At 31.2% G+C, this 26,253-nt stretch overlaps 1 protein-coding gene across 3 annotated transcripts in view; it reads left to right on the top strand.

Annotated features, from left to right (window-relative positions):
• The first annotated feature begins 766 nt into the window (after nucleotides 1-766).
• The window catches only part of LOC134243837 (uncharacterized), a 42,871-nt gene continuing 17,384 nt past the window's right edge, over nucleotides 767-26,253 (top strand). The window contains exons 1-7 of one of the 3 annotated variants that reach the window (XM_062726065.1): nucleotides 767-949; nucleotides 3,008-3,098; nucleotides 4,186-4,319; nucleotides 4,776-4,854; nucleotides 5,221-5,300; nucleotides 5,484-5,610; nucleotides 8,622-8,707. In XM_062726065.1, the coding sequence (XP_062582049.1) occupies nucleotides 798-949; nucleotides 3,008-3,098; nucleotides 4,186-4,319; nucleotides 4,776-4,854; nucleotides 5,221-5,300; nucleotides 5,484-5,610; nucleotides 8,622-8,681 (723 nt within the window). In that variant the 5' untranslated portion in view covers nucleotides 767-797 and the 3' untranslated portion in view covers nucleotides 8,682-8,707. Of the gene's footprint in view, nucleotides 950-3,007; nucleotides 3,099-4,185; nucleotides 4,320-4,775; nucleotides 4,855-5,220; nucleotides 5,301-5,483; nucleotides 5,611-8,621; nucleotides 8,708-26,253 lie in introns of those variants that run through there. The other 2 variants (XM_062726066.1, XM_062726067.1) reach the window with 2 other exon arrangements.

Raw genomic sequence — 26,253 nt, 5'->3', positions numbered from 1 at the left:
GTGATTCTTTCAATGTGTGTGTTTTTATTCTTTTGTCTTTTGTCTGATTATTCTAAGAGTGCAATTAATATTGCAGGAGAATACAAAAATTAGTTTACTATACTCTTTTAAAAATAATTAATGTGCATCTTAATTAATATGCAGGTAACTTTTTTTAAAAACATTTTAAAAATAATGTTTCTTGGATTGCAAAAAACATACATGTATATAACTGCATTACATTTATGAAATCATGTAGAAAAAATTCATTATCTCTTATTCCTTTTAATGTATCCAATTTGCATGGGCAATATCGAAATAAATAAAAATCTTCTTATGAAATAACTACTTGATATTCAATGACATGCAATGAATATAATTATGCTGAAACAGTATGTTTTTAGAAATATTTTTTATACAAGTTTTAATATAATCATGGTATGATCTTATCTGTAAATCAACATAATAATCACTATCACTTGCAACAGATTTGCACTAACAGATGTGCACTGATACAAGCATATGATTGTTTTAAAGCATGTCCTGATAATCAAATGACACATGACAAATAGATATATTTACGTTCAGATGCATGTTTATTACAGAGATTTTTAGAATAGGAAGCTACCCTTAAATAACGACAAATCCGTCATCCCTTATCTACCTTTTATGATAACGATGGTTATTATTTATTTTTACGACGTATCACAAGTAGATATAGAAATCCATCCGATGTTGCTTGTGTTAAAGATAACCCGTCCATTTCGTGAAATATCTAAGCAGATAACCCGTCCATTTCGTGAAATATATAAGCAGCCATGAAATATTTAATGGTGATATTAATTTTGTTAAAATTATCAAGGATAATAACAGGTCAGGGTACATGTAAAAAAGTGAATTCTTGTAAATGTAAATTAGACGATGGAAAAGTAATAGACCTGGACCCAGTGGCAAAATCAGGCGGACCTGCGTAAGTCTTATCGTTTTTATATATGTAAATGCACTTTCAGATAATAGTATATAAGCACATCAGTACATGAAACTTACCTTGCTACTAGTATATAATTATTTCATTGCAATATGTCGAAATGTTCTTAAACAATCTACATGTATCATAAAACATATCTAATTAAAAAAAAAAGTACATAAGACCCTGTGTGTACTTTTTGTCGATCAGTTATACATTGAGAGGAGTTTCTTTTAATTTCATTTTTTTATTAAGGGACAGGATCATTTAAAGCATACGTGCATTACTACCAACAAGGAAGTATGAACAACACACAGACAATTGACGTTTTTTTATTCTTTCTTTTCATAAATAAAAAAAAACTTCATACTTTAATGATACCGTAAATCTGGAAATTTTTGTTGTAGATAAATTTTTAGCAAATTTGCGAGTTCATTGCATTTGCAAAAATATTTTTCTTTAAAAAAATCACCAATAAGAAAATGTAAACAGTGGTCATTCGCAAAATTTTGAAACATAAAAATTAATCAACAGCTCTTTGACCCGAATTCGCTAAATAAAATCGACTTAAAAATTTCCAGATTTACGGCACTATAAAAGAAAGTGTACTAATGAAAAACAGAATAACAATGCCAAGTACCTGTGGAACAGATTTATGAAACTTAATTTTTATCGATTAATTCAAAGACTGTTTTCATAAACTCAGGATTCATTGACGAAGTACGCCGATTTACATTATTCCAAATTTGAATAACACATTATGTTGTAAATATATTGCAAACAGGAATATAAGCATTCTCGTGTAAAGTCACATCGTAAGTCCTATGGCCGATACAATGACCTTGTCAGCAAATACAATTTATCAATGATCAAATGCTGACTGACGTTTTTCGTACTTATTGTTTGGCCAATATTATTTGCACACTGAATTGACCACGGATGTTTTCGTTATTTTCCCATCATGACAACGGAGCACACAGTGGGTGTGACCAATCGGCAGGGGCGTGCTCACTCCTTAATGGCACCCACGATGATCCATGATCCCATCTCTTATGTTTAGGAGATCTATGTTTACTCTGCTCCTATTTTGTATTGTTTAGTGGACTTCTGCGCTTGATTACTGTTCATGTCAATATATTTCATGTTCATTTGTTTATTTTACATGTATCTACTGAATTTTCACTAAATTGATATTTTTTACCGCAAAAGGGGTGTATCAGTTGGATAATTAAAAATATCGTATGTGGAGGTAAAGCCTCATTTATGCGCGAACTGAATAACTTGTGAACTTACTGTAAAGTCGTCTCGGTAAGATATGCTGCACCTTTATTATGATCGTTGAAGTAAGACATGTAAGAGGCGAATAACATTTCTTTTTCACAATGAAAATTATGAAAAACAGAATATTCTTTGCAAATACCGGTATGTGTTTTCTATGGACTTCCTTTTCAAATACAATAACTCTTTTTTAACTTTAATATTTATTACATTTTGGAAAAGCAGATCATGTGCCGATGTGGTTAGAGTGCGGTTGTTTATTGGTTTAGCCACTTCCCTTTCAATAAGCCGCCCCCCCACTTTCAATTTGCTTCCGACGCCTATGCCATGCATATAAACCTAGGTCAAATGTCGCAGTAGGTGCTGGATCGATTGCTAAATGCCAACGAGTGCCGAAAATAAGTCTAAACACTGGCAAGTGGTGACGTCTCAATATGAGTGAAAAACTCTCAAAAAGGACCCTACATAAAAAAAAAGAATTTTAGAGATTGAGATTCTGTTATATCAATATGTATAATGTCCACCTTATAAATCACTGTGTATATGATATACTTACAGATGCCCGGAAACTTGTTTAATTTTTGATCGATAATATAAACTTTTTGATGTAAGTATAAAGCAGTCAGCAAGATTCCAGTTCTTCTTGAGCAAGCAAGTCTGTTTTCGAAAGCAAAACCGAGGAAAAAACTCGGCTTTGCTCTCGAAAACAAACTTGCTTTTGGGGACCTGAAAAGTAGAATTGTATCTGAAGATTTAAGGAATGTTTTTGGGTTTTTTTTTCAGATATCTTGATGTTACTGACGTTGCACAGGTTGATCAATACTCGTGGAATCCATGCAAACCATTCTCAGAAGGAGCATGCACCAATGCAGCGGTATCAATAAACAGAGGTTTTCCGTACAAACAGTCAGATACATAGACAGACAGAGGGACGGACAGGGCAAAAACTATCAACTCCCGAATCTTCACTTACGGGGGCATAATAATATAATTATATTGATTTTTAAAGATTCAATTCTACGTTTTTGACATACAAGTACATGCATAGGTAATGCAAGAATAAAGTACTTCAAGTTTTGTTTAATAAGCATTATCTGACTTTTTACAACATTATGCAAACAGACACAGACAGACAAACATGTCAAAACTTATATACCCCGCACCTTATGGGACATAACCTTTTAGAAAAATATGGAAAGGATTTTTTTCTCCAAGTCCAATGAGAAAATTAGAAGTTTCCACTTTTATAAAACTATGGCATGATATGAGCTTTCCTTAAAAATTCGTTTGTATCGTGAAACATATAAAGAGAACGAACAGTATTTAAATCGAAAGTCCATAAAACAATACAAAATAGGAGCAGAACAAACACGGTCCCCCAAAATATCAGAGATGGGATCAAGTACCATGGAGAAAAGAGCATTCCCTGCCGACCGGTCACACCCGCCGTGTGGTTTTTGTCATGATCTGGAAATAACGGAATACCCGTATTCAATTCAGTGTATAAATAATGGACTTACAGTTCGCATGAAAAATGTCAGTCAGCATTTGACTCAATCATAAATTGTATTTGCTGACAAGGTCATTGTATCGACAATAGGACGTACGAAATGATGACTTTAAACGAGACTGCTGATTGTCTTGTCTCATCAACTTGGTTGTTAGTAATTTATCTCGTTTAAGAAATTGTTCATACGTAGAACATGATTTTGCGTATCGAATCAACTGAGATATATATTAACTCCGTATGCAGGTAATGAAGCTTTTAAGGTATATTGCTGCGTAAGTCAGGGAAGTTGACGATTGAAAAGTTAAAGCCATCAAGGGAACTACATTCTCACAACAATAAATATCTTTAAAAACACACACACACATCCATGTAATTTTTAGGGTTTCTAATCAGAGCATCAAATACCATACAAAAAGAATGTAATGTTACACAATGATAATTCATGTTGTAGGTATGCCAGACTCACGGAGGTATACAGTATAACTGTGGTACACAGGACAGCGCTGTGTTCGGATACGATACTGGTAATGATCTCTACACAATAACGTATAGTGCAGATACCGTGTCCAAAAGCAACGACCTTAGGTAGGATCACGTGGTCTTATTTTCTTTACAAAAAATAGAAAAATATTAATCGTAGCCAATCAATTATTGAATAACTATTTGCAATGTTTCCAAAAAATACCAAACATTAGATTGAGGAATACAAATGTTTAAGATCTGTAAGAATTGGGGTTTTTCTATCGTCTAATTATATGTACAGATCTTAATAACATAACAATAAAAGTCATTTTATATAAAGTTTAAATTATAAAGATTGGTCTACTTAACAAACTTTTTTTTCATTTATATGTCATTTACGCTTATTCTAATTTTCATAATATTCTTTTTTTAATTCTTAATTTTTTTGGATTTTTATTTTATCTTTTTTTTGTTGCTTACAAAGGTACATGTACTTGATAGCCGTACCGTCTATATGAAATGTTTGTTTTTAATAGCACTGTGCTATATACCTACTTCACCGTCTTTTTTAATTTCAAGAACAACAACGTTATATCTAAAATGTGATCAAGGTCCGGATGTTTTCACACCTGCAGGGGAGACAGGCTCGGCAACCTATGTGAGTATAACAAAAATATATTGCATTTGTCACGCTAGAAAAAGGAGTTGACATTGTCATACGGTGCTTCAAAGGAACCTAGATACAATAAAATCTGAATATTTATAAAATCCATGAAATAATAAAGAAGAAACGAGTAATACTTTGGGTTTACATGTTTTATCTTTAGACAGGTATTTAAATAATAGCAATCTTTTCAAGTATAGCATACCATATACACAAAAATATCCTTTTATTATGTAATTTTATTAGAAATTAAATGTCATATGAAGCCCTTCGACGGTATATGGCGATGCCTCTATATGAGTGAAAAACTTTCGAACATTATGTAAACAACATATAATGAATCAATCATATTCATTTTAGGTATTAACTTTTCAAAGTAAATACGCATGTCCCCGGAAGGACAGTGGTGGAATATCAGCAGGGAGCATACTAATTATAATGTAAGTATATATATCGTTTAAGTAATCTGGATATAATATTATTATAAAGAATGGGATTTGAGTACTGTTTTTTTTTTTTTTTTACCAAAAGCTAGCTTTCGAAATCTTATAATGATATACAGTCTATTATTAAATTTACAACCATTTTCCTGCAGTGTACTCCATATTTGATTTTATTTTTAGATTTTTTGGCCTGTTATTTGTTTATTTAATTGGCGGAGTGTTATTCCAAATCTTTATAAGGAAAAATAGTGGCAAGAATGCTATTCCTAATTCCAGTTTCTGGTTTGGACTTCCCGGTCTCATTAAGGTATGTAGAATCTTTTTTAACCTCAAAAATTTTATATGTTATTTTTTGTTACTACTTCTTTTCGATTATTCTGACCATAATTTTCTAGCTTTCATTCAAAAGAATTACAGTCTCAGAAGAACATCTGCACTACAAGTCTTTGAGGCACTGTTCCTTACACCTCAAATTTTCAGAAAGTAATTATCAAATCACATAAAAGACATGAACATTTGTCATATAAAATCAACTTTAAATTTTCATCTGTTTGACTGCCTTCTATGTTAATAAGGTGGGATGTTTTAAAGTCAACTTCTAAAATCTAGAATCAAGAGTGATTCATCCCACTGCAAAATTTTAACTTTCAAACCATAAATGCAGAATAATTTTCCTTTCCATAGAAGGAATTTACCATTCAAAAAAATAAACAATACTTCATTATCCTACCCTTTAGTGTAGTTTCCTTCTGCAATGTTATCCCTTTTTGGTTCTACATTTCGACAAAACCAAGAGGAGTATAGTAAATGAGCAAAGACTTTGAAAAAACACTCACCTTGAAGAAGAAAATTTAAAATTTTCAACTACATGGTATCAAGGAAGGCTCGTTTTATACGATTTGTAAAAACCTATGGAAGAATCGTATAGTCGAAACATCCTACCATTTATTCATAAGTTCCCCTTTAAAACATCCACTTTGGAGACTTCAGATAATAATTTCAAAAGACATTTATGCTTGACATTAAATATGTAATATAACGAAGGGATATGTTATTGCAGTACAGTTCAAAAAAGGTATTTTTTATTACAACAATGTGACCTTAATTTGTGCGAAAAAACATGTGAGCTTAAAAAGTTTGTTGAGCTGTATAACATCGAGAACATCGATCTGATATATTATTACATTTAAGGATATCCGATCCTCAGCCAGGAAAGATAATTCCAAAAATTAATATTTAATTTCAAATGCATCAAAATGAAGCTTGAAAATGAAATTTTTTTCATGCAATAATTTTCATTTTTTTCATCTTTATATCAAGATTCAAGGTTTTTGGAAGTCTTAGAAAAGGTCTTCTAAAAGTTTATATTTGTACCCTATAGAAGGGGGGGGGGAGAGAAATAATACAATTTTAGAGAAATAAGATTTTCTTGAATCAAGCCTTTGATACCAATGCTTATTAGCATGATATGAAATGAGAAATGATTCGTGGTGTCTAAAATGACAGCAAAAGCCTTTTACACTCTGTATTATAGAATACATGACGGAAATAGAGGACAAAAATACCAAATAAGTGTAAAATTCATGAAGTTTCTCTGAATGCCTGGACACCTATCGTTTTTCAACCTAAAATATATTTGTTGATCATTTTTCTATTAGAAAATGCATTGCTGATATTTCATTGCGCTTTTTTCTGCAAAAATATTGGAGATTTGACAACTTTCCCTATATAATGTGATTAACTTTAATCTTTTAACTTTAAAGAAATACTGTGGATAAATTTACATAACTTTGTGGATTCAGAGATACTTTTATGAGTTTTTTGATTACTCAGCTGCTTATTTTATCAACCTGAGGATCGGACTACCTTAAATGCACGGTATACTTCCCCACTTCCCATAGTGATATTTATAGTAAAATGCAGAGGTGTGACAGAAAATGTGTCTGATTTTTGACATTTGTTAAAGATGTTATGTGTTTCTTTTTTCCAATTCTTATTGGTATATCAGCAAGAGGTACATGAACATGTATATACGAGGGTTGTCCGTAAAGGTCGTGGACAAGCTAAAATTTAAATAAAAAATGGTGTCATTAATATTTATTTTTAACATATTTATAATCATTTACTAAATGTGAATTACATAATGTGAAACTATATTGAATTTCAAATATATAACAACAAATATAGCTTCATTATTACACTTCAAACCTGCAAATTTTGGTCGTTTAGAGTTTAGACATGGCCTAGAAATCGGCATTGTTTGAAAAAGGGACGTTTTCGTAAAAGGAAGAGCACAGAGCAGTAATAGAATTCTGCGTAAACATCGGAAAAACATCAACAGACACATATAAATGCTGTAAACAGTCGGGAAAATAGAGTAAAGGAAACCGTTCTTATGTATTTAAGTGGAATGTAAAATTTTCGGATGGAAGGAACAGTTTACAGGAAGATATGCATGAAGGAAGACCATCATTCCAAGATTTATATTGCTGCTCTCTCTCTCTCTCTCTCTCTCTCTCTCTCTCTCTCTCTCTCTCTCTCTCTCTCTCTCTCTCTCTCTCTGTAAAAAATTGAATTCCGTAATGTGACTTTGCCGTATTTCCTTAAATAAAGTCGTTTTACGATCATCAAATGTTTTATGATTTGCAGGATCTGAGACAGGAAGTGTTAAATATTATTTTACATATGAAATCTGAATAGTTTGTACACATTTTTGATGACTGTTTAAAGCGACATAAGAAATGTATTGAGTTAAACGGTGACTGTGTTGAGAAAATTTACATGTATTAAGCTCTTGATGTCGGGTAACTTCAAGGATTTTCGTTTTGTGCTCCGGTATGAGTGCGTGTCTTTTTTTTTCTTTTTTTTTTGTATCTTATAAAAATATAACTATTTGTGCTTTGTTTTTGTTTAAAATTTGTTAAATTGAAACATTAATTTCATGAAAATAATAGTTTCATATATTTTATCAATGTTTGTAAGAAATAATCAATGTTGTCCACGGACTTTACGGACAACCCTCGTATAATACTAGTATAAAAAAAAAATCTAGATTATCATTAACTTTCGTTAAGAAGTAGAAATCAAACTTTAGCTTGTTCTTTCTCAATACTTTCAAATAACAAACACATATAGAAGTTTTCCTTTGAACGTGTTAATGTCTGCTAAATTTTGACAAAGCTGACCTATAACAATATGTAACAGAATATATTTAATTTACAGAAGATCGATGCCAAACTTTCTTTATTTTCGTAAATAGACTGATTTATAGGAGATGACTGGGTAATATTTAATTATGTTGTTTTTTTTTTGTTGCAGGATGGTGTGTTATTTATAGTTCGACGAGGAAAGAAAAAAGGATCATATAACAGTATTTGATACTTGAAAAATAATATCTTAGAAAGTATTGCTTGTAACTGCCTTCAACATGAAAAATGGACATGATGATGGGAGAATACTAAAACCTTTACATAAAGAGAATTTTAGTTTAAAAACATACAAACAGTTTTCGCAATTAAAATAAGGGACTATGAAGTCATTTCAAAAACTAGTTGTGTACCCTATTTTATCTGTCCATCTTAATAATTTCTATGTATGCATACCAAGAATAGATGAAATATTTATTATTATTCATTTTATATGTACGTATCATCTCTTTTTTGTTTTTTTTTCCAAATGGAAAGATACACATCTTGTTTTTAATGTAACATTGTTGTGTGTGTGTTTGTTCATGCCTTGGTCGAAATAGAAAAAAAAACAATTAAGATTTTTTTTTATACGAAAATAATTTTAAAATACTAGTTTGAAAAATTCAGGCAAATTTGGACTGATAAAAAAATATAGTGTTCATCATTTCATTCCACTTGGTAAACCAATACTGTACACTAGAATAAACTTTTTTTATCGTCATATTATGATTTTGACTGACGGTGATTTCAAAATTTGAAAAACAAAATCGTGCTCGATAAAAATTCATGAATGTATTATATCCTCAGACGTTAAATTTGTATACAATATAGTCGCTGTCTATTTATATAAGTACATGTGTATTTCATAAAACATTGCTTGATTGTTCTTCTTCCATCCTTCTTCTCCTAACAATAAAAACATATAAAACTTACGAAGATGACAGTTTTAAAAAATATGTCAAAAATATCAAAGGTTTCAGTTATGATGAATGTAAATGTTACTATGCATTTTTTGGCAAAGAGAATCATTTTTTTTTTTTACATCTATCGATTTTCTAATTATCTTATCTCATTTACGATATTAAAATTTAGGGAAATATAATAAACCTGTAAATTCTAATATTAGTTTTGATAGAGCCATCTTTAGCATAATGTTTGCTTACCCTCTCCCTATTTTGGGTAAAATCATTGGGTCAATTGGTGGACGGGAAAATCTTTTTTTTTCAGAAAATTTCAATATCTTTGTTTACGGAAAAATGGGAAGGAAAAGAAAAAATATGTCCTGGTATGTAAAAAAAAAATGACTCGGGTCATTTTTATTCAGTCTGTCTGGAGAGGGCAATCAAACAACTTTTCAAGATGGCCTAGCTGATAAGGTATGAAAGTATCACGATAAATGAGTAATTAATTACAGTTGTATTTTTCTTATACATTGATTTACTCGTGGATGTGAAGCGCTCCAGATTGTTGAAGATTGAATTAATGCGCAATTAATTTTATTCCATTTTCTTCTTAATTTTCAATTATAGTATGCACGTCATTCGTGAAATTTGATGTTCTTTCATGTTTTAAATTACCGAACAGTTTGTATACATTGGTTTTATCCCTAGACAAAGCGATGAGGCCATCGTGTCTAATACGCTTGAGTTAAAAACTTTGAATAGATAATGGATATTTTTGAAAAGGAGTGCGAAAGAGACATCTTCCTTTTCTCCATAAAAATGTTGAAAGCAAAAAAAGGGCTGACAAAAAGGGAAAAAAATCCATTTATTTTTTTTTAAAATCGACAAATACTTGTCCTCTTGAAAATAGAACAAACCAAACAGAGTCTTTCATATCATTGATTTTAATGTAATCTTGTAGAGGAAACCTTTCCATGATATGTAAAGATAGAACAAAACCTGCAGGAATTATAATTATGCATATTAATTAATTGCCAGTGAAAATTCCTTAATGATAAAGTAAATCGTTTCTTATCTATGAATCCCAATTGTTAACATTAATGAAAAGAATCAATTCATAATACCCCCCCCCCCCCATAAACGAAGTGTGAATTTTGAATGAATTTTGTTTTAAAATGACTTCTTATCTGAATTCAAAATAATGAATATCGTTTTCACTGGTGTTCTTATTTTTTATCTTTTTTTTTTTTTGGATATATTCGAGGTGGTTCTAACAGATGGTTAAAAATGCCGTTTTTGTCAAGATAATTGGCTCAAGATATAATTAGTGTATACCAAAATATTTCTATGAAAATCAAAGTCAGACATGTTTATAATTATTTATCATTACAATGAAAATTATAACATTTGTCTTCGGACTTAATGGACAACCCTCATTGTATCATACCCATACTTATTTTGATCAATACACAGTCCTACTAAATGAATTTGGGAGACATGTATGAATTAATCAAACCAAGATCATAATTTAGGATACAAACAATTAAACCAGCAATTAGAATGATGTGAACTCAACATTTACAGTCATTTGATGATCTGTCTTCTTTTTGGTTTATGCTTGAAAAGTTTACTCATGAAAGACAGATAAACAATAGGATTAAACGCAAAATTCACCAACCAGGCCATACATGACGCAATAAGAATTTGTGCACAATTTTCCTCATTAGAACACACTTGAAAGTAAATCAAAGCAAAAGAAATGGGAAAGAGAGTCGACGACGCAATATAAATCCACAACACAATCAAGATCATACGTGACGTCATTCGAATCTGATGTTTTATGTTGTGAGTTCTTGAGTCAATGCCGGTTTCTGATAAATTTGATATCCTTAATGAGTTCCGTAAACGCGAACTTTTGCGACCATGAAAATAGCATATAAATGAAATTGGATCAATGATTAAATATCCACGGAAAATAAATACAACAATAGCAATATTAAGATTTGTTTCAAAACGCAGAACGTGGTACAATCCACAAAATAATGCACTCACAAACCAAATTAATGCCAATATTTTAATTATCGCTACGTGTTGTAAACTCTCGTATCTTAATGGTTTTGAGACGCTGAAATAACGCAATCCTAGAAGAAAAATCACATGACAAGCTGAAGCATGCGCAGTGAAATAGGAAATTGTCATGAATGCAGAACACACTTTGATGTCCAATGTTAATTTCGATAAATGTAAAAAGAAATGTGAAATGTAGGAGAATAAACTTATCATATCACTAGCTGCAAGACCAGCAACTACAATAAAAATTCCCTTCCGCAAACTTGCATCCAGAATTATTTTCAAAAATGCTACAAAGTTTCCTAGTAATCCAAGAAACATTAAAACAATGACAGCAATCGTAACAGATAAGGACTTTGTTTCCAAGTACACTGGCACAATAAAACGATCCCTGGGATCGAACGTGGACGTAGTGTTATCCATCGAAAATGTGGGAGGTGGTCTGGGTACAAATGGAAATAATAATCAGTTGTCTTCAGTCATGTCAGTGATGTATAAAGGTACAGATATCTGCATGTAGTTCATGAAAAGAAAATCCCAGCTCCAAACAACACTAATTCTAATCAGCCATTGTTGTCGGTTTTGCTTCTCGTATACACTGCTTCAACTTGTTTACAGTTTAACGGAGTTTTAATGAAGATTAAGGGACAATATCCCTCTGCTCCAAATTTCACGACTTTTTTTAAAAAATCCAGACAATGATTTTTAGCAACAACTATACCATTAAATTCAAATGGAAAATAGTTTGAAGTATGAAGCGTTGCTTACTTTTTTCAGAAATGAATAATATGTCAAATCATAATGTGAAGAAAATTTGATATGGTAAATAGAAAGATTTATTATTTTTTATCTCACAATTAAATTAGAAATATGAGGTATATATAAAAATAATATTTACTCTCATACCTATCTAATTCCCATTAGAAAACATACTGAAGCGCTGCTTTTTAAATCACAATTACAAATTCTTTTCTGTGCATGTAAAATAACACGCATCCATAAACAAGAGTTATCGTTCCATTATCGCCCTTGAAAATATTTTTTAATGAAACAAAATATTAATTAAATGTTTATAAACAATACTACATCTGAAATTTCTGTACAATTAAAAGAATTATACTTTAAGAGATAGAGATTTTTCAATTTACACTGTTTAAAGAACTGAGTATAAATGTTTTAAGTACATTATTATAAATCATTAATGTACATACTAGCAATAGAAACTATAAATCAACATTTGTACCATGAAATAAGTTTGATTGAGTTGACCATAAAATTGTTCCAATGAATGAAACTTGTAAACTCTGACATGATAATTCACTGAATTTCATGATAAAATGTCTGAAGAAAGTTATTTCTCTTATCAGAAGAGTTATCTCTCTTATCAGAGGGATATTCCACCTTAAGGACGCTCTAGACACTGCACACTAAAGAGCTCTATTCATAGGGTAGTTTTATGGAGTTAGAGTGATCTGCCCTCAGATGCAAGATTAAAGAAATTGTTATTTACAGTTATTAACATGATTTGTCATAGATTGAAATATTTTTAGCATTATAAAAGACCAAGAGTAAGAAATTTAATTATTTTCATCAATTTTTACAATGCAAGTAAACAACAGTGATTTCTGCTCACAAATAGTCCATTGTCTTTGGACATTTTTCCTGCACAAATAAGGCACGTACCCTATGTTCTAAATGAGTAAAAAAGTCTCAATATGCATATCTTTATATGATATATTTTTCTCCCAGAAAAAAAAAACAGTTTCTGTTAGTGTTTAGAGTTTCCTTAAATAAACTCAATTTACGATAGTGCAGCTGTGAAAGTTTACACGCTTATCTATTAATTGAATAACCTTGAAATAAAACATATGCTAGTTAAGAAATTGAAATAGGAAGTATAGAGCGGGCCTCATACGAGCTGAAAAATTGTGGTTTTATTTCTTCCTAGGTATCAGCTCTATTAATTGATGTTCAATTTTATTTATATACCACTCGGTGAGCATGTATCGTAAGCAGGGTCTCATATTTTTATCATTTGATGAGTAACTACAATGTCAGACATCCAAGTTTCAAGCTTTTATTTATTTATAATAATTATTTTAAACCTACTTTGACAAGATATTATTCGTTCGATCCCTGATATTTTTATTTTACCTAATTGTTCTGGGCGTCCTTCATTGAGCTTCTGTATTGTAAACCACTTATTTAATTCTTCGAAAATTATATAGATATATTTTCAAATTTTACATATGACACATTAACTTCCAGTTTATTTTAGGACATGTTATTCAGACTGAAATGTCTTGAGTATCATAACACATCTTCTTAAAAATTTACCTCCGGTCACTTGATATCATGTCCTCAAAATGAGCTAGAAGTTAACATCATGAGATCTCTTATACAGTAACAGATCAAGACACTGAACTTAAGGAGGCTGGGGGGTCAACAAATTAATCACAAATTAACCACCAGATTTAACTTATTTTTTTAGATACGGTAACTTCAGCTGTCTACTATCATTTCACAAAGAAAAAATTCATTCAACTATAGTTTTAAAATTTGATCATTTTCTGTATCTTCATATGGAGCTCTCCTTTTAAAGGAGATAAAAATAGTCTGAAAATGGCTGCCACACCCCAGCCTCGTTAAATGAATAATAAACGAGATTTCTTGAAGTGTAACATATCAAGACACTAAACTTATATGAATCATAAACCATGAAGATTGGGCAACACAAATAAGGTAAAATGTGCCCGCCGTCACTTCCGGTCGTCACAGGAAGTGATTAGAAAAATTGAAAATGATTTTAATAAATGTTATTAAGACTATAATTGTCTAGAGTAACATCGAGAATCTTGGTAGGTTACACCTCCGGCCGTTTGTTTTCTTGTAATCATTGTAAATATTATATGCCTTTTTTTACATAGATGAATGATCATTTATACATATAAATAGAGGAGAACGGAAGACCTTCTATGTTGCTGTAGCAACAAGAGTTTCTAGTGAAGGTCTTCCGTCTTCACGGAAGACCTTATAGTGATTCTACTGTTTCTTATTATTTTTCATTATTATTTTTTTTTTACTTTTTCGCGATTTCTCAAAAACTACTAAATGGATTTCAACCAAATTTTCAGGAATGACCTGTTGTGTCATGCCATTTTGAAATATATGTAAAAATTTTAAAAATTCACTTCCGGTCAAGAATTATTACGATTTTTTTTTCCACTAAAAATCTTGTCCGTGATTGATTGATTGGTATATTGTTTAAGACGCTGTGAATATTCCCAGAAACTACAAAAGGCAGCAGTCTGAAACTTTCAGGTATGATAGAGTTTGATTAGAGAATGTGGGAGAAGAACATTTTGTGTGTCGTCGCTACTTTCGGTCGCCGCAGGAAGTGATTGAAAAAGCGTAATTTTTTGAACTTTTCTGTTTTTAAATATTTTTCATCTATACATGTATTACTAATTTTAATAGAAAAACACTTGAGAATGCTAAAAATGTCATTTGATTTAGGGTTTAAAAAACCAACCTCGAGATATTCGCATTTTAAAATTTCAAGCGGCGGCTCCGAAAGGCGTAATGGTTAGCGCATTGGATTTCACGCTGGCGACCCGGGTTCAATCCCCATGTGTCCAAACTTTTTAATTACTTTTTCAGCTCGATTTTACTTTTTTTTCCAAAATCGGTCGGAAGACATCGCAACGAGTTTCTTTTCTGGTTTCTTCTTATTTCTTCTCCGGTACTTTTTTGTCCGGAAGTGTTCCCAGAAACTGTTCACCAAACTAAGTTAAAACCCTTTTAGGGTAAATAGGTGTGTTGTGTAGATGTGCCGAACGAAGGTCATTTTGCGCGCATACGCATGCACATGCGGGCGCGTGAAGTGAGTGAAAGGACTGATATAATTAGTATGGCCGTAACTTTTTCAATTTTTGATGAAATGCTTTGAAACTCATTACATAAAGATAAATTAACAGTGTTAATATCGTGACACTGTCAAATTAGCATGAACTCACATGCGTACACGTGAGCTTTGCTCTGATTGGCTGAAACAAAAATCGCAATATCTCTGTTGTTTTTTGACGAAATGCTGTCAAATTTTAAACATAGTCATAAAATATGATATCTTACAATATGCTATTGAAAACATTTTATGAAATCACGCGCATGCACGTGTGCTGCAATCTGATTTGCTGAAACTTTAAATGACTATATCTCCTTTGTTTTTTGACAAAATGCTTTGAAATGTAAAATATACTGAGTCATACATTAGGATGTCCTGCAATATAATATACAAAAAATTTCAAGAAATCACGCACATGCACCTGTGCTGCAATCTGTTTGCCTGAAACGTGAAATGGCTACATCTCCTTTGTTTTTGAGGAAATGGTTTGAAATTTTAAACATAGTCATTCATTAGGATATCCTACGCTACGATATAGAAAAAAATCATGAAATCACGCGCATGCACGTTTGCTGCAATCTGATTGGCTGAAACGTAAAACTGCTATAACTCCTTTGTTTTCCAACCAAACATGATGGTATTTAGAACATAGATAAATATAGGGACACCTACAAGAAGGTATGGTCATTATGCACATGCAAACACGTGCGTGCATTTGAACGAGTGAAATCAAAAATACACTTGGATGAGTGTTTTTTAATACTTTTGGACTTTAATATTTAGTATATAAAAATATAAAGATAGTCTAGATAAGATGATATGGTCACATGTGCAAGGGTCCAATGCTAAAACTTGAATATATTTGGTCTCCTGTGAAAACGTTGATAAAGTCAAAAATGCACAGAATTTGTCTTATTTTATGAAGCTTACTGTGAATATGGCACCAGATGGAAGCTGGGGAGCGTTTGGGAAACATCTGTAACGGTTCCCGTTACAATTAGCACTAGTTCATTTATGTTGTTTTATTTCTTTCCGAGCTTGACTTCAGCTTTTAAAATCCTCAGAGTATTAATTACATTTATGTTTAGTTGGTAGTTATTTCATACTCTAAAATATTTTAAAATATTCAAATAATTATCAAGGCAAATAAGGTTTTTGAATAAACGAAAGATTTAAAAAAAAAAAAACCAAAACAACGGCCAAGTAATCCCCTATTTATACAAAGGTTTTTTATGCTGCCATCAACAACAGATTTAAGTCTAACAGTTGCAACTGCACACATGTCTCCAGGGATAAAATCGTATATCATTGATTCTCTAGTATACTCAGGTATTGACCAACAATTGAATTTTTACTGTGTCTGTGTTTCAGACAGTTTCCGGGTGATCATATTTTATCGGATTACTATCTATATATTCATCACACAATAATGATTATTCGGGTGACTAGAACAGAGATGCAGACAGTATATCTAAATGTTTTATTTTTTCGGCATGTTATCTCAAATAGCTATCGATGACTTTTTTTCTTCGGTAAATCATTGGCTTTGAGCCAATTTAAGACTACTGATTGCAATGTGACGAAGAAAAAAAAAACATTGCAAATGTTCTTGAACTTCCTCTATTTCATTTTGCATACTACTTATGCTGCTAATTAATAATTATTTTTCTAATATTGTGTGCTTTGATATCTCTAGGTAGTGAGGGAATGTTTAAAGCTCACGTCAGTTAAAAACACAAGTTAACTTTTCTGATCACATTTTATCCAGCGTCCGTCTATATCTTTTTTCATATTTTCAAAACTCCTCTCAAGAACCACTTGGCAATTTTCAGACAAAGCATCTTTTGGAAAAATGATTCAAGTTTGACTGTTTGTGTAAACGAAGAACCATATCCCCTTTCAAAGGAAGATAATGAAGAATTAATGAATGATTTATGTTATCTTTTAACGACTGAGCCAGAAGGTTCAAATTTAATTCAAGACTTCATTACATAGTGTAGATTTAAAGTTTAGATCATCACTCCAAGGGTAGAGGGGGCTCACAATCAAATGCTTAAGAATGACTTTCAGAATGCATAAGAATGACTTTAACTTTACAATCGTCAACTTCTCTTACTTATGCAGAAGAATGACTTTAACTTTACAATCGTCAACTTCTCTTACCTATGCAGCAATATACATTCATCACTTTAACAGTGTACCTGTATATATTATATGGTTTATCTAGCTTTATATCTCGAATCATCTAATTTGATTCCATACGCATGCTCCCCGTATATATATATTGACAATTTATAAACGAGGTATATTATTGACAAACAAGTTGATGAAACAAGAATATCAGTAGTCTCTTTTGAAGTCATCATTTCGTATGTTCTGTGGTCGATACCAGGGATGGGGTAATTGAAAAAAGTAATTGTAATTGACTGTAATTAATTACATTTTTTAAAGTAATTGGAAGTAATTTGTAATTGGACATTTTTTCAATTACTTGTAATTATAATTTAATTAATTACACTGAAAAAATCCCATGTAATTTCAATTACTTTTTCAATTACATTCAATTACTTTATATGGTGCACATTTCTGATATATTATCAGCACTACCTCCCCATTTGACTGTCTTGTTTAATTGTTAAACATATCCTCAGTCCTTCAATTATAACTAGAAATATGACCATAGGACATGAATGCCCCGCCGAGGATATATTAGTAAAGCAACATGAAAATTCGTATGTGTATAAAAATTTGATCAGTTTGGTTCAGGCAGGGCTTATTGTTACTTGGGAATGAAAATATAGGTCAGATCCAGCATCCGAAGCAAGTCTGGTAGTGCCCTTCCCTAGATGCATCATCCATGCAAGTTTGGTTCAGACAGGACTTATAGTTACTTGGGAATGAAAATATAGGTCAGATCCAGCATCCGAAGCAAGTCTGGTAGCCTCCATCCCCAGATGCATCATCCATGCAAGTTTGGTTCAAGTAGGGCTTATAGTTACTTGGGAATGAAAATGTAGGTCGGATTCAGCATCCAAAGCAATTCTGGTTGTATTCATCCCTAGATGCATTGTCCATGAAAGTTTGGATTGGGTAGGGCTTATAGTTCCTTGGAAATCGACCTGCTCCAAAAACTTTAACCTGGTCACTTATCTGGAAAATGTAGGTCAGATCCAGCATCTGAAGCAAGTCTGGTAGTGTTCATCCCTAGATGCATCATCCGTGCAAGTGTGACGGAAGACGGAAGGACAGAAGGACGGAAGACGGACATGACAAACACTATATGCCCCGGCCATATTCATGGCGAGGCATAAAAAAATCTTAGACAATGTTTACAAGTAACTTATAAATGTTTGGTTTGATACTAATTATATAGTTTCATTCTAATCATTATATAAAATTTATTTTTTTTGGTAAAGGTTTATCTAAATATTGTACCTGTCTTCTTAGGTTTATTTGTTAAGAAACACACCTTTATTACTAGTACATTTCAATTTTTCTTGTTTGATCAATAATTAAGAAAAAATAATGTGTGTATCATAATTAAATTCTCTCTTGTTGGGAAGATAATTGCCCTCCTAATCACAGCTATAAATTGAAATCAAAACAAGTCAACTCCTCTAAGGGGGTATTCATTCCATGATTTAGAAAACAAAGCCAATGGAGATATTTATTTCAATCAAAATGCAGTTGCTAACTTAAAAAAAAGAAAAACTTTCAATTTGATAATTATTTTAACATCTAAAAAGAATGTTATAAATGAATTTTGTATCTGAAAAAGTTATGTTCTGTACAAGTATTATCTATGAAGTAAAATGTGCAACATAAATAGCAATTTAATTAGGCTGTTCAGGTTCATCAATATTTAATTTGAAGGGTTACGGTGGTGACTCCTTTTGCTCTTTAAGATACCTCCTTTTAATCAAATATCATAAGCCATGCCATTTGTAAGTTTTGCGCGGAAGAACAAACTGATCTCGGACAGTTCTTTAATGTTTTGTAAAAGTTATAATCCAAACCACAAAGAAGTGTACACAGTGCCAACGTTATATTATTTCTTGTATTGTTTGTGCAGAGACTGAGTTTATATACAAGATACAAGATACAAGATTTTATTAATCCAATTTGGGCCCCCGGAGGAGCAAAAAGATTTACAAATAGAAGGAGGAGGATCCAAATGATAGAACAAGCATGATGATGATATTACAAATAAAGAGCAATTGTTAAAGAAAAAACCAAAAAAAGTATATAAGAGATATACTGAATATACATACATGTATCGTATTCTAAGTTACATACAAATATATATAATTTATACATATATATATATAGTTAAAGGCAAGAAACTGGGAAAGAGGTATATAATTTTTTTATGCTTATCACAATATCTTCAATTAAGGTAAATTACTAAGGAATCCAGCAAGTGATCTAAGGATGTCTGGGTCTTCATTAGTCATGAGCCAATAAAATTGATTATCATAAGATAGAGACTGAAAATTTTTACATTTAATTTTACAAATATTTATGAGTTCAAGTCTTTGTACATTAAGATGAGGACATACAAGGAGAAAATGAATTTCATCCTGAATCTCATTGTGATGACAAAGTGAACAAATTCGTTCCTCTCTAGGTATTTTTTGATAACGTCCAATTTCAATTTTAAGCCTGTGAGCCGATATTCTTAACTTTGTTAAAACTGATCTATGTTGATTGTTTGTAAGAATATCTAGATAAGGTTCAAAACAAAATTTAGTCTTTATGCTGGTAAAGGTAGACAATTTGCCATCTTTATGTAAATTCCTGTCTTTTTCCCATGTTAATTTATAGAAATTCAGTAATATTCTTTTCAAATTGATTTTAAATTGTGGGGTTGACATACCTAGGAAATCACTAATTTTAATATCAATATGGTTAAGTAAGAAGTTAACACAAGAATACCATGAAGTAAAACCATTTTGGTGTAGTGTTTTAGAGCAGTTAAAAGCCTCACTAAGCAAGGGAAATTCACCATCTAGATTCTCTAATCTATGCCAGTATAACAACATATTTTTAATGACATCAAAATGTAAATTCAAACGTCCTAGCTCAGATCTTACAGCAAAATTGCTGCTTTTACCATGAACCATTAGTAAATGTTTGTAAAATTTAAGATTTAGAATTTCTCCTTCTAAGCTTTGGTATATTTTGTCTAGTGTTATATTTGGATTTCTCTTAAATTTAGAGGTTGTTGGGTCAAAAAAAACCCATAACTCTGAACCATACAGGATAATGGGTTTAATAGTGTGATCAAATACATTTAAAGCAGTTCTAATTGATGGATTAAATGTGAGAAAGTCTTTTTGAAGTTTGAAATAGGCTTTTTTGGCTTTGTTACAACAATCGTTTTTAGCATTACTTAGTGTTCCAGATGCATTAACAGTCAGACCCAGATACTTGTATTGTTTAACACATTCAATATTGTTGTTATCCAGATGGAAGGGAATTTTAACGTGTTTACCAGATGAATTGAAGACTATAATTTTTGTTTTCTTTGTATTAACTTTGAGACACCAGTCCTTACAGTATGTACTTAGTATATCGAGTTTTTCTTGTAGACCTTCAGCAGTTGAGGAGAGAAGTACCATGTCATCAGCATACATTAGGCAATGAATGGACATAGATGAATCATTGTTTAATTTTACAAAACTTTTAGAATTTGACAGATAATTTGATAGATCATTGAGATAAATCTTGAATAGGTTTGGGCTCATGTTATCACCTTGTCTAACCCCATTGTAAGTACGGAAGTGACCAATTAATTTGTTACCCAGTTTAATAGAAGAATAGCTTTTAGAATACATATCCTTAACAATTGAGTAAAATTTAGTGCTAATACCAGCTTTTAGTAGTTTAAGCTTCAGACCAGCATGGTTTATACTATCGAAGGCCTTATGAAAGTCAACAAAGCAAGCATATAGCTTCCCTTGTTTTGATTTGCAGTATTTTTCAACAAGTGTTTTCAAGACAAAAACCTGAAGTTCTAGCTTGTTTTGTAAATCCTATTTGACAAGGATTGATTTTATCATTGCATTTTAAATATTTATCTAATCTTGAGTTAAGAATATAGTTAAAGAGTTTGCCAATTGAGCTGGTTATTGTGATTCCTCTATAATTGTTGGGATCATTAGTGTTGTTAGATTTGTATACTGGAGTAATGTATCCTTCACACCATGAAGAAGGATAATATCCATGAGTTAAGCAACCATTAAAGATTTTCAGTAATATTGGTACCAAGACCGTTTGACCATGTTTAAGCATTTCATTGCATATTCTATCAGTACCAGCTGCCTTACCATTTTTTAGTTTACCTATTGCTTTACTTATTTCATTGAAAGATATTTTGTAGTCAAGTTCATTAAATATGGGTGTTGTTGTTTTCTCAGCTTGTTTTAGTTGGTCTTTAAGAAACTGATCTCGATCGAGGAAATCCTCATGAGTTTTATTCAATTTTTTGAAGTGGTTTAACCACTCGTTATTAGAGATTGATGTATCAATTGTCTTTGTATTTCCAGTTCTTAATTCGCCTATAAGTTTCCAATATTTTTTTGGATCAGTTGAATTTAAAGCATTTAGGTTGTTGATAATATTAGAATGGTATGTTCTAAATTTCTGTTTTCGTAGTTTGTTATATATTCTATATGCTTTGTAATATTGATTCTTAATATTGATATCTCTGGGGTAGTGGCCAAATAAAGTTCCCTTCCTACTAGTTTTGAGCGCATATTTATCAACTCGTTATCAAACCATTTCTTTTTATGTTTAGCAGAGCTTTTATTACTTTTACATGTTTTATTTTTAGGTAAGTTTGGTTTTAATGACATAATGGCTGCAGCTTCCAGGGAATCTTTTAATCTATTTATTGTCGATTCTATAGATTCTATGTCATTGATGCTCATGGTGTTATCAAGATTGCATTTTATTTTGGGGGATTGTAATGCCTCTATAAATTTAATAGCAGAGTCTTCCCCCCACTTAAAGGATGAATGGGTCTTGTAATTATTATTATCTATACTATTTTCTCTATTAGAAGAATCATGTTGAGAAAAAATATTCCATGATAACATACAGTGGCAGTCAGATAATGTGGAAATAAAATCTGATACTTCAAAAAACAAAATACGTTGTACAATTTCTTCATCAGTTAAAAGATAATCAACAACACTACTTCCATGATAATTATGGCAAGTGAAATTTCCAAAAATGTCACCAAAACATCTTCCGTTCATAATACGAAGTTGGTTTCCAATACAAAAATCTATTAGTTCTTTTCCTCTCTTATCCACACAAGTGTCTCTATTAACTCTTTTGAAAATATCATTATCAATTTTATATGTTTCAAATAAGGGTAAATATTGGTTGTTATCATCTAGTATATAATCAGTTGCATTTCCTGTTCTAGCATTAAAATCTCCACAAAGCATTATATTTCCTAAATCTTTATATTGATTAATATCCTTCTGTACGAGTTCCAGAATATTAACATTATTGTGTTATTGCAGGTGATCCCTCAGGGGGGTTGTAAACAGTACATATATACAAATCTTTATCAAAATTAAAAAAAGTTTTTTCTAATTTGATCCATTGATACTCACTACATGTATTTTTAATTACAGAAACATGATCTTTAATCTCATGCTTAATTAATATTGATATCCCTCCAAAGTATCTGCCATTTTTAGATATATTTCTACAAATTGTGTGGCAGTAAAAATCATCATGTAATACAACTGTATCTGGTCCAATGTGTGTTTCCACAAGAAATACTAAATCTTTATCTATAATTTTTGATAGAAAAAGCTCGTCATCCATTTTGTTCATACCTTTTGATATCAATCCTCCAATATTCCAAAAAGCACATTTAACATTTGTTTTTCTGTACATCTGATACATTCTAAGAAAAAATACCAAATTTTCAAACCCAAATCAAGAGAAAAGGTACAACATCCTTCAAAACATCTAATACAATGTATAATCTAGTAGTAACAATATGTTAGAAGAAAAAAATAATAAATCAGTTGCAAATAAACATGACATTCATGAGTACAGGTGCACCGATAAGTGGAAGTGGTACAATATTCGAGAATGACAAATGAATGTAGTACTGTATATTCATTGAAAAGGATTTGGAAAAAAAATCCAAAAATTAAAAATGTAATTTGTAATTTAATTAATTACTTTTGCAAAGTAATTGTAATTTAATTAATTACATGTCTTAGAAAGCCTGTAATTTAATTGAAGAAAAAGTCTAAGTAAGTGTATTTTAATTAATTACTTTTTAAAGTAATTGACCCCATCCCTGGTCGATACAATGCTCGACCTTGTCAGCAAATACGAGGGTTGATCCACAAGTAATGTCACAGTGTCCATATCTTTTGTATTTGATGTCATATAATAAAATACAATATACCAAATCATGCACATATATAAATCTAATTAACATAGAAACTTTGTCTTATAATGTTAAATAATTATTTGATAGATGTTCAAAACATCAAGCATAAGGGGTGTCGCCGCGTCACATCCAAACGTTACATTTTAAAGAATATCTTTTTTTAGGATGAGAAAGACAAACACAGTTAAAAAACATCTAAAGCGTGTCTTATCGCCCAAAAAATTAAAAAGACAAAATAAACTTCCATGTTTTTTCTAAAAATATGTTAAGATTAAATGACGCCATTGTAATTTTTTATTTAAACAATTGTGTTTGACTCTAATGCATTACACATAGAAAATGTCAAGATGGGGTGGGGGTGGATGGGAGCCGTAACGAGCTGTTATGCATTTTGCAGTTTTACTTCAAAATGGAGATATTACCAGTATAGACAGTTACACTGATTGATAAGCCTCACAATGATAAAAAAAAAGTAAAAAAGAGTCTTGTTTATAGATGATTTCAGCGATTTTAGGCAGTGTGATAGGCCATTGAATTATTATCAAAAGATTTAAAGGAGAGTGTTCGGAAGGAAACGTTTAACATAGTGGCTGATGTTGTCAAAAGACATTCGTGTATCTGTTATGTAAATGGATATGGACACTGTCTTATTATGTCGTATTAAATGCTGTTCAAGGAATTTTGACAAAGAAGAAGAGTGAATGTACAATGACTACCAAGAATTCATTTAAGAACAGATATTTGTGAACATATTCGATAATCTCAAATATTTTTAGAGGGAAAAGTTTTTAAGTATGACGGCGCGTATCCATAACATGACATTATTTAGATGCGGCGACTACCAAATTCGCATATTGTATATAATTCTATATTTTTAAAAGTATTATTTACTTTAAACTAAAAATTTCAGGTCTGCTTTGAAATAAATATAATTTCCAATTTCTAATTGTGTTGTTGTACGTCGACCACTAGTAGTTGCAATTTTCTTGAAGTTGTGACATTACTTTTGGATCAACCCTCGTACAGTTTAGCATTAAGTCAAATGCTGACTTACCTTACTTATTGTTTAGCCATTATTTATTCACTGACTTGTCGAGTGACTCGACGATTTTTTCCGTTATATCCCGATCATGACAAGGAGCACACAGCGGGTGTGACCGGTCAGCAGGGAATGCTCACTCCTCCATGGCCCCTGATCCCACCGGTGATGTTTTGGACGTCCGTGTTTGCTCTGCTCCAATTTTGTATTGTTTAATGGGCATTTTAGTTTGAATGCTTCTTTTATCTCTATATATTTTATCGAAGATAAATCAGCTAATAAGAATCAGTAGAATCATATTTTGGGTTTTCTTTTTAGGTTTAATTAACTGATTATTTAAAAAAGACTATTATGAATCTGGATTTTTTATCTCTTTGCTTATGCTGATGTCAGCTAGGTAAAAAGACTTAAATAACAAACAGAAACATAAAAGAGTTGGACTAAAAAGTAAACCTTAATTAATTGGCTAAAAATTTAACACTCTCTTCACTTTGATTACAGAGACTGCACACCCTAGATAGAAAACTTATGAAATATTAATATGCTATTATTGATTATAGCGATGCATTATCAGTTATATTTATTGATAAAGCAATTATTGAGTTAATGAATTTTTAAGTACAGGATAACTATAATAAATACAGTAAATATACCCTAAAGTTCTCTATCCTCCAAAAATCCTCTGCTTGAAAGACTTTCATTTTGGGAAAACGAGTGGTAAAAATAACAATAAAATATACATGTTTAGCGAAGTGATGATACGCATTCTTCATCTTTCATTTTCACCGTGACTAAATTCCCTCAATCAGTTCTGGATTCTGTTAGGAAGCTTCTAGATCTTGCACAAACACAATTTAATGTGACTATCACAGGAATACTATGAAGTATATTTGATGAAAAATTTGCTTTGGAATCCATAGGAAGATTGGCATTTAGAAAGTGAAATTAACAAAAAACTTATCAATCTCATAAATATTGTGGACAATTGAAAAGGAAAAAACACAAATCATTCCTAACAAAAAACATTACTATAGTTACATATTGTTCACTTTAGTAATTACTGTAATTTTATACTATGTAACTTAACCTTTTAACCGTTTTTTTTTTAATTTATGAAGCTGATAATTTCTTAATTTTAATGAGAATGATCTTAAAAAATTGCAAATTGTATACATGTAAAAATAACAGTAAAATTTCCATTAAACATTCAAAAGTAAAATGGGCATGTACGATTTTGAGAACATAAAAAATGACAAATCTAAAAAGTCGGCAGGGGATGCTCACTCTTCCATGTCACCTGATCCCACCTCTGATGTTTTGGAGGTCCATGTTTGCTTCGCTCAAAAGTAAAAGTATTGTTAAAGTTATAAATGATGATCGATCTGAAAAAAAATTATATTGAATTCCATTCTGTGAACA

This window comes from Saccostrea cucullata, unplaced genomic scaffold, assembly GCF_032062105.1.
Source record: "Saccostrea cucullata isolate Sc308-1 unplaced genomic scaffold, CSIRO_AGI_Scuc_v1 ctg2407, whole genome shotgun sequence".
In the NCBI taxonomy this organism is placed as follows: domain Eukaryota; kingdom Metazoa; phylum Mollusca; class Bivalvia; order Ostreida; family Ostreidae; genus Saccostrea; species Saccostrea cuccullata.
Note: the sequence above shows the minus strand (reverse complement) of the source record. Positions and strands in the feature narration are given on the sequence as shown.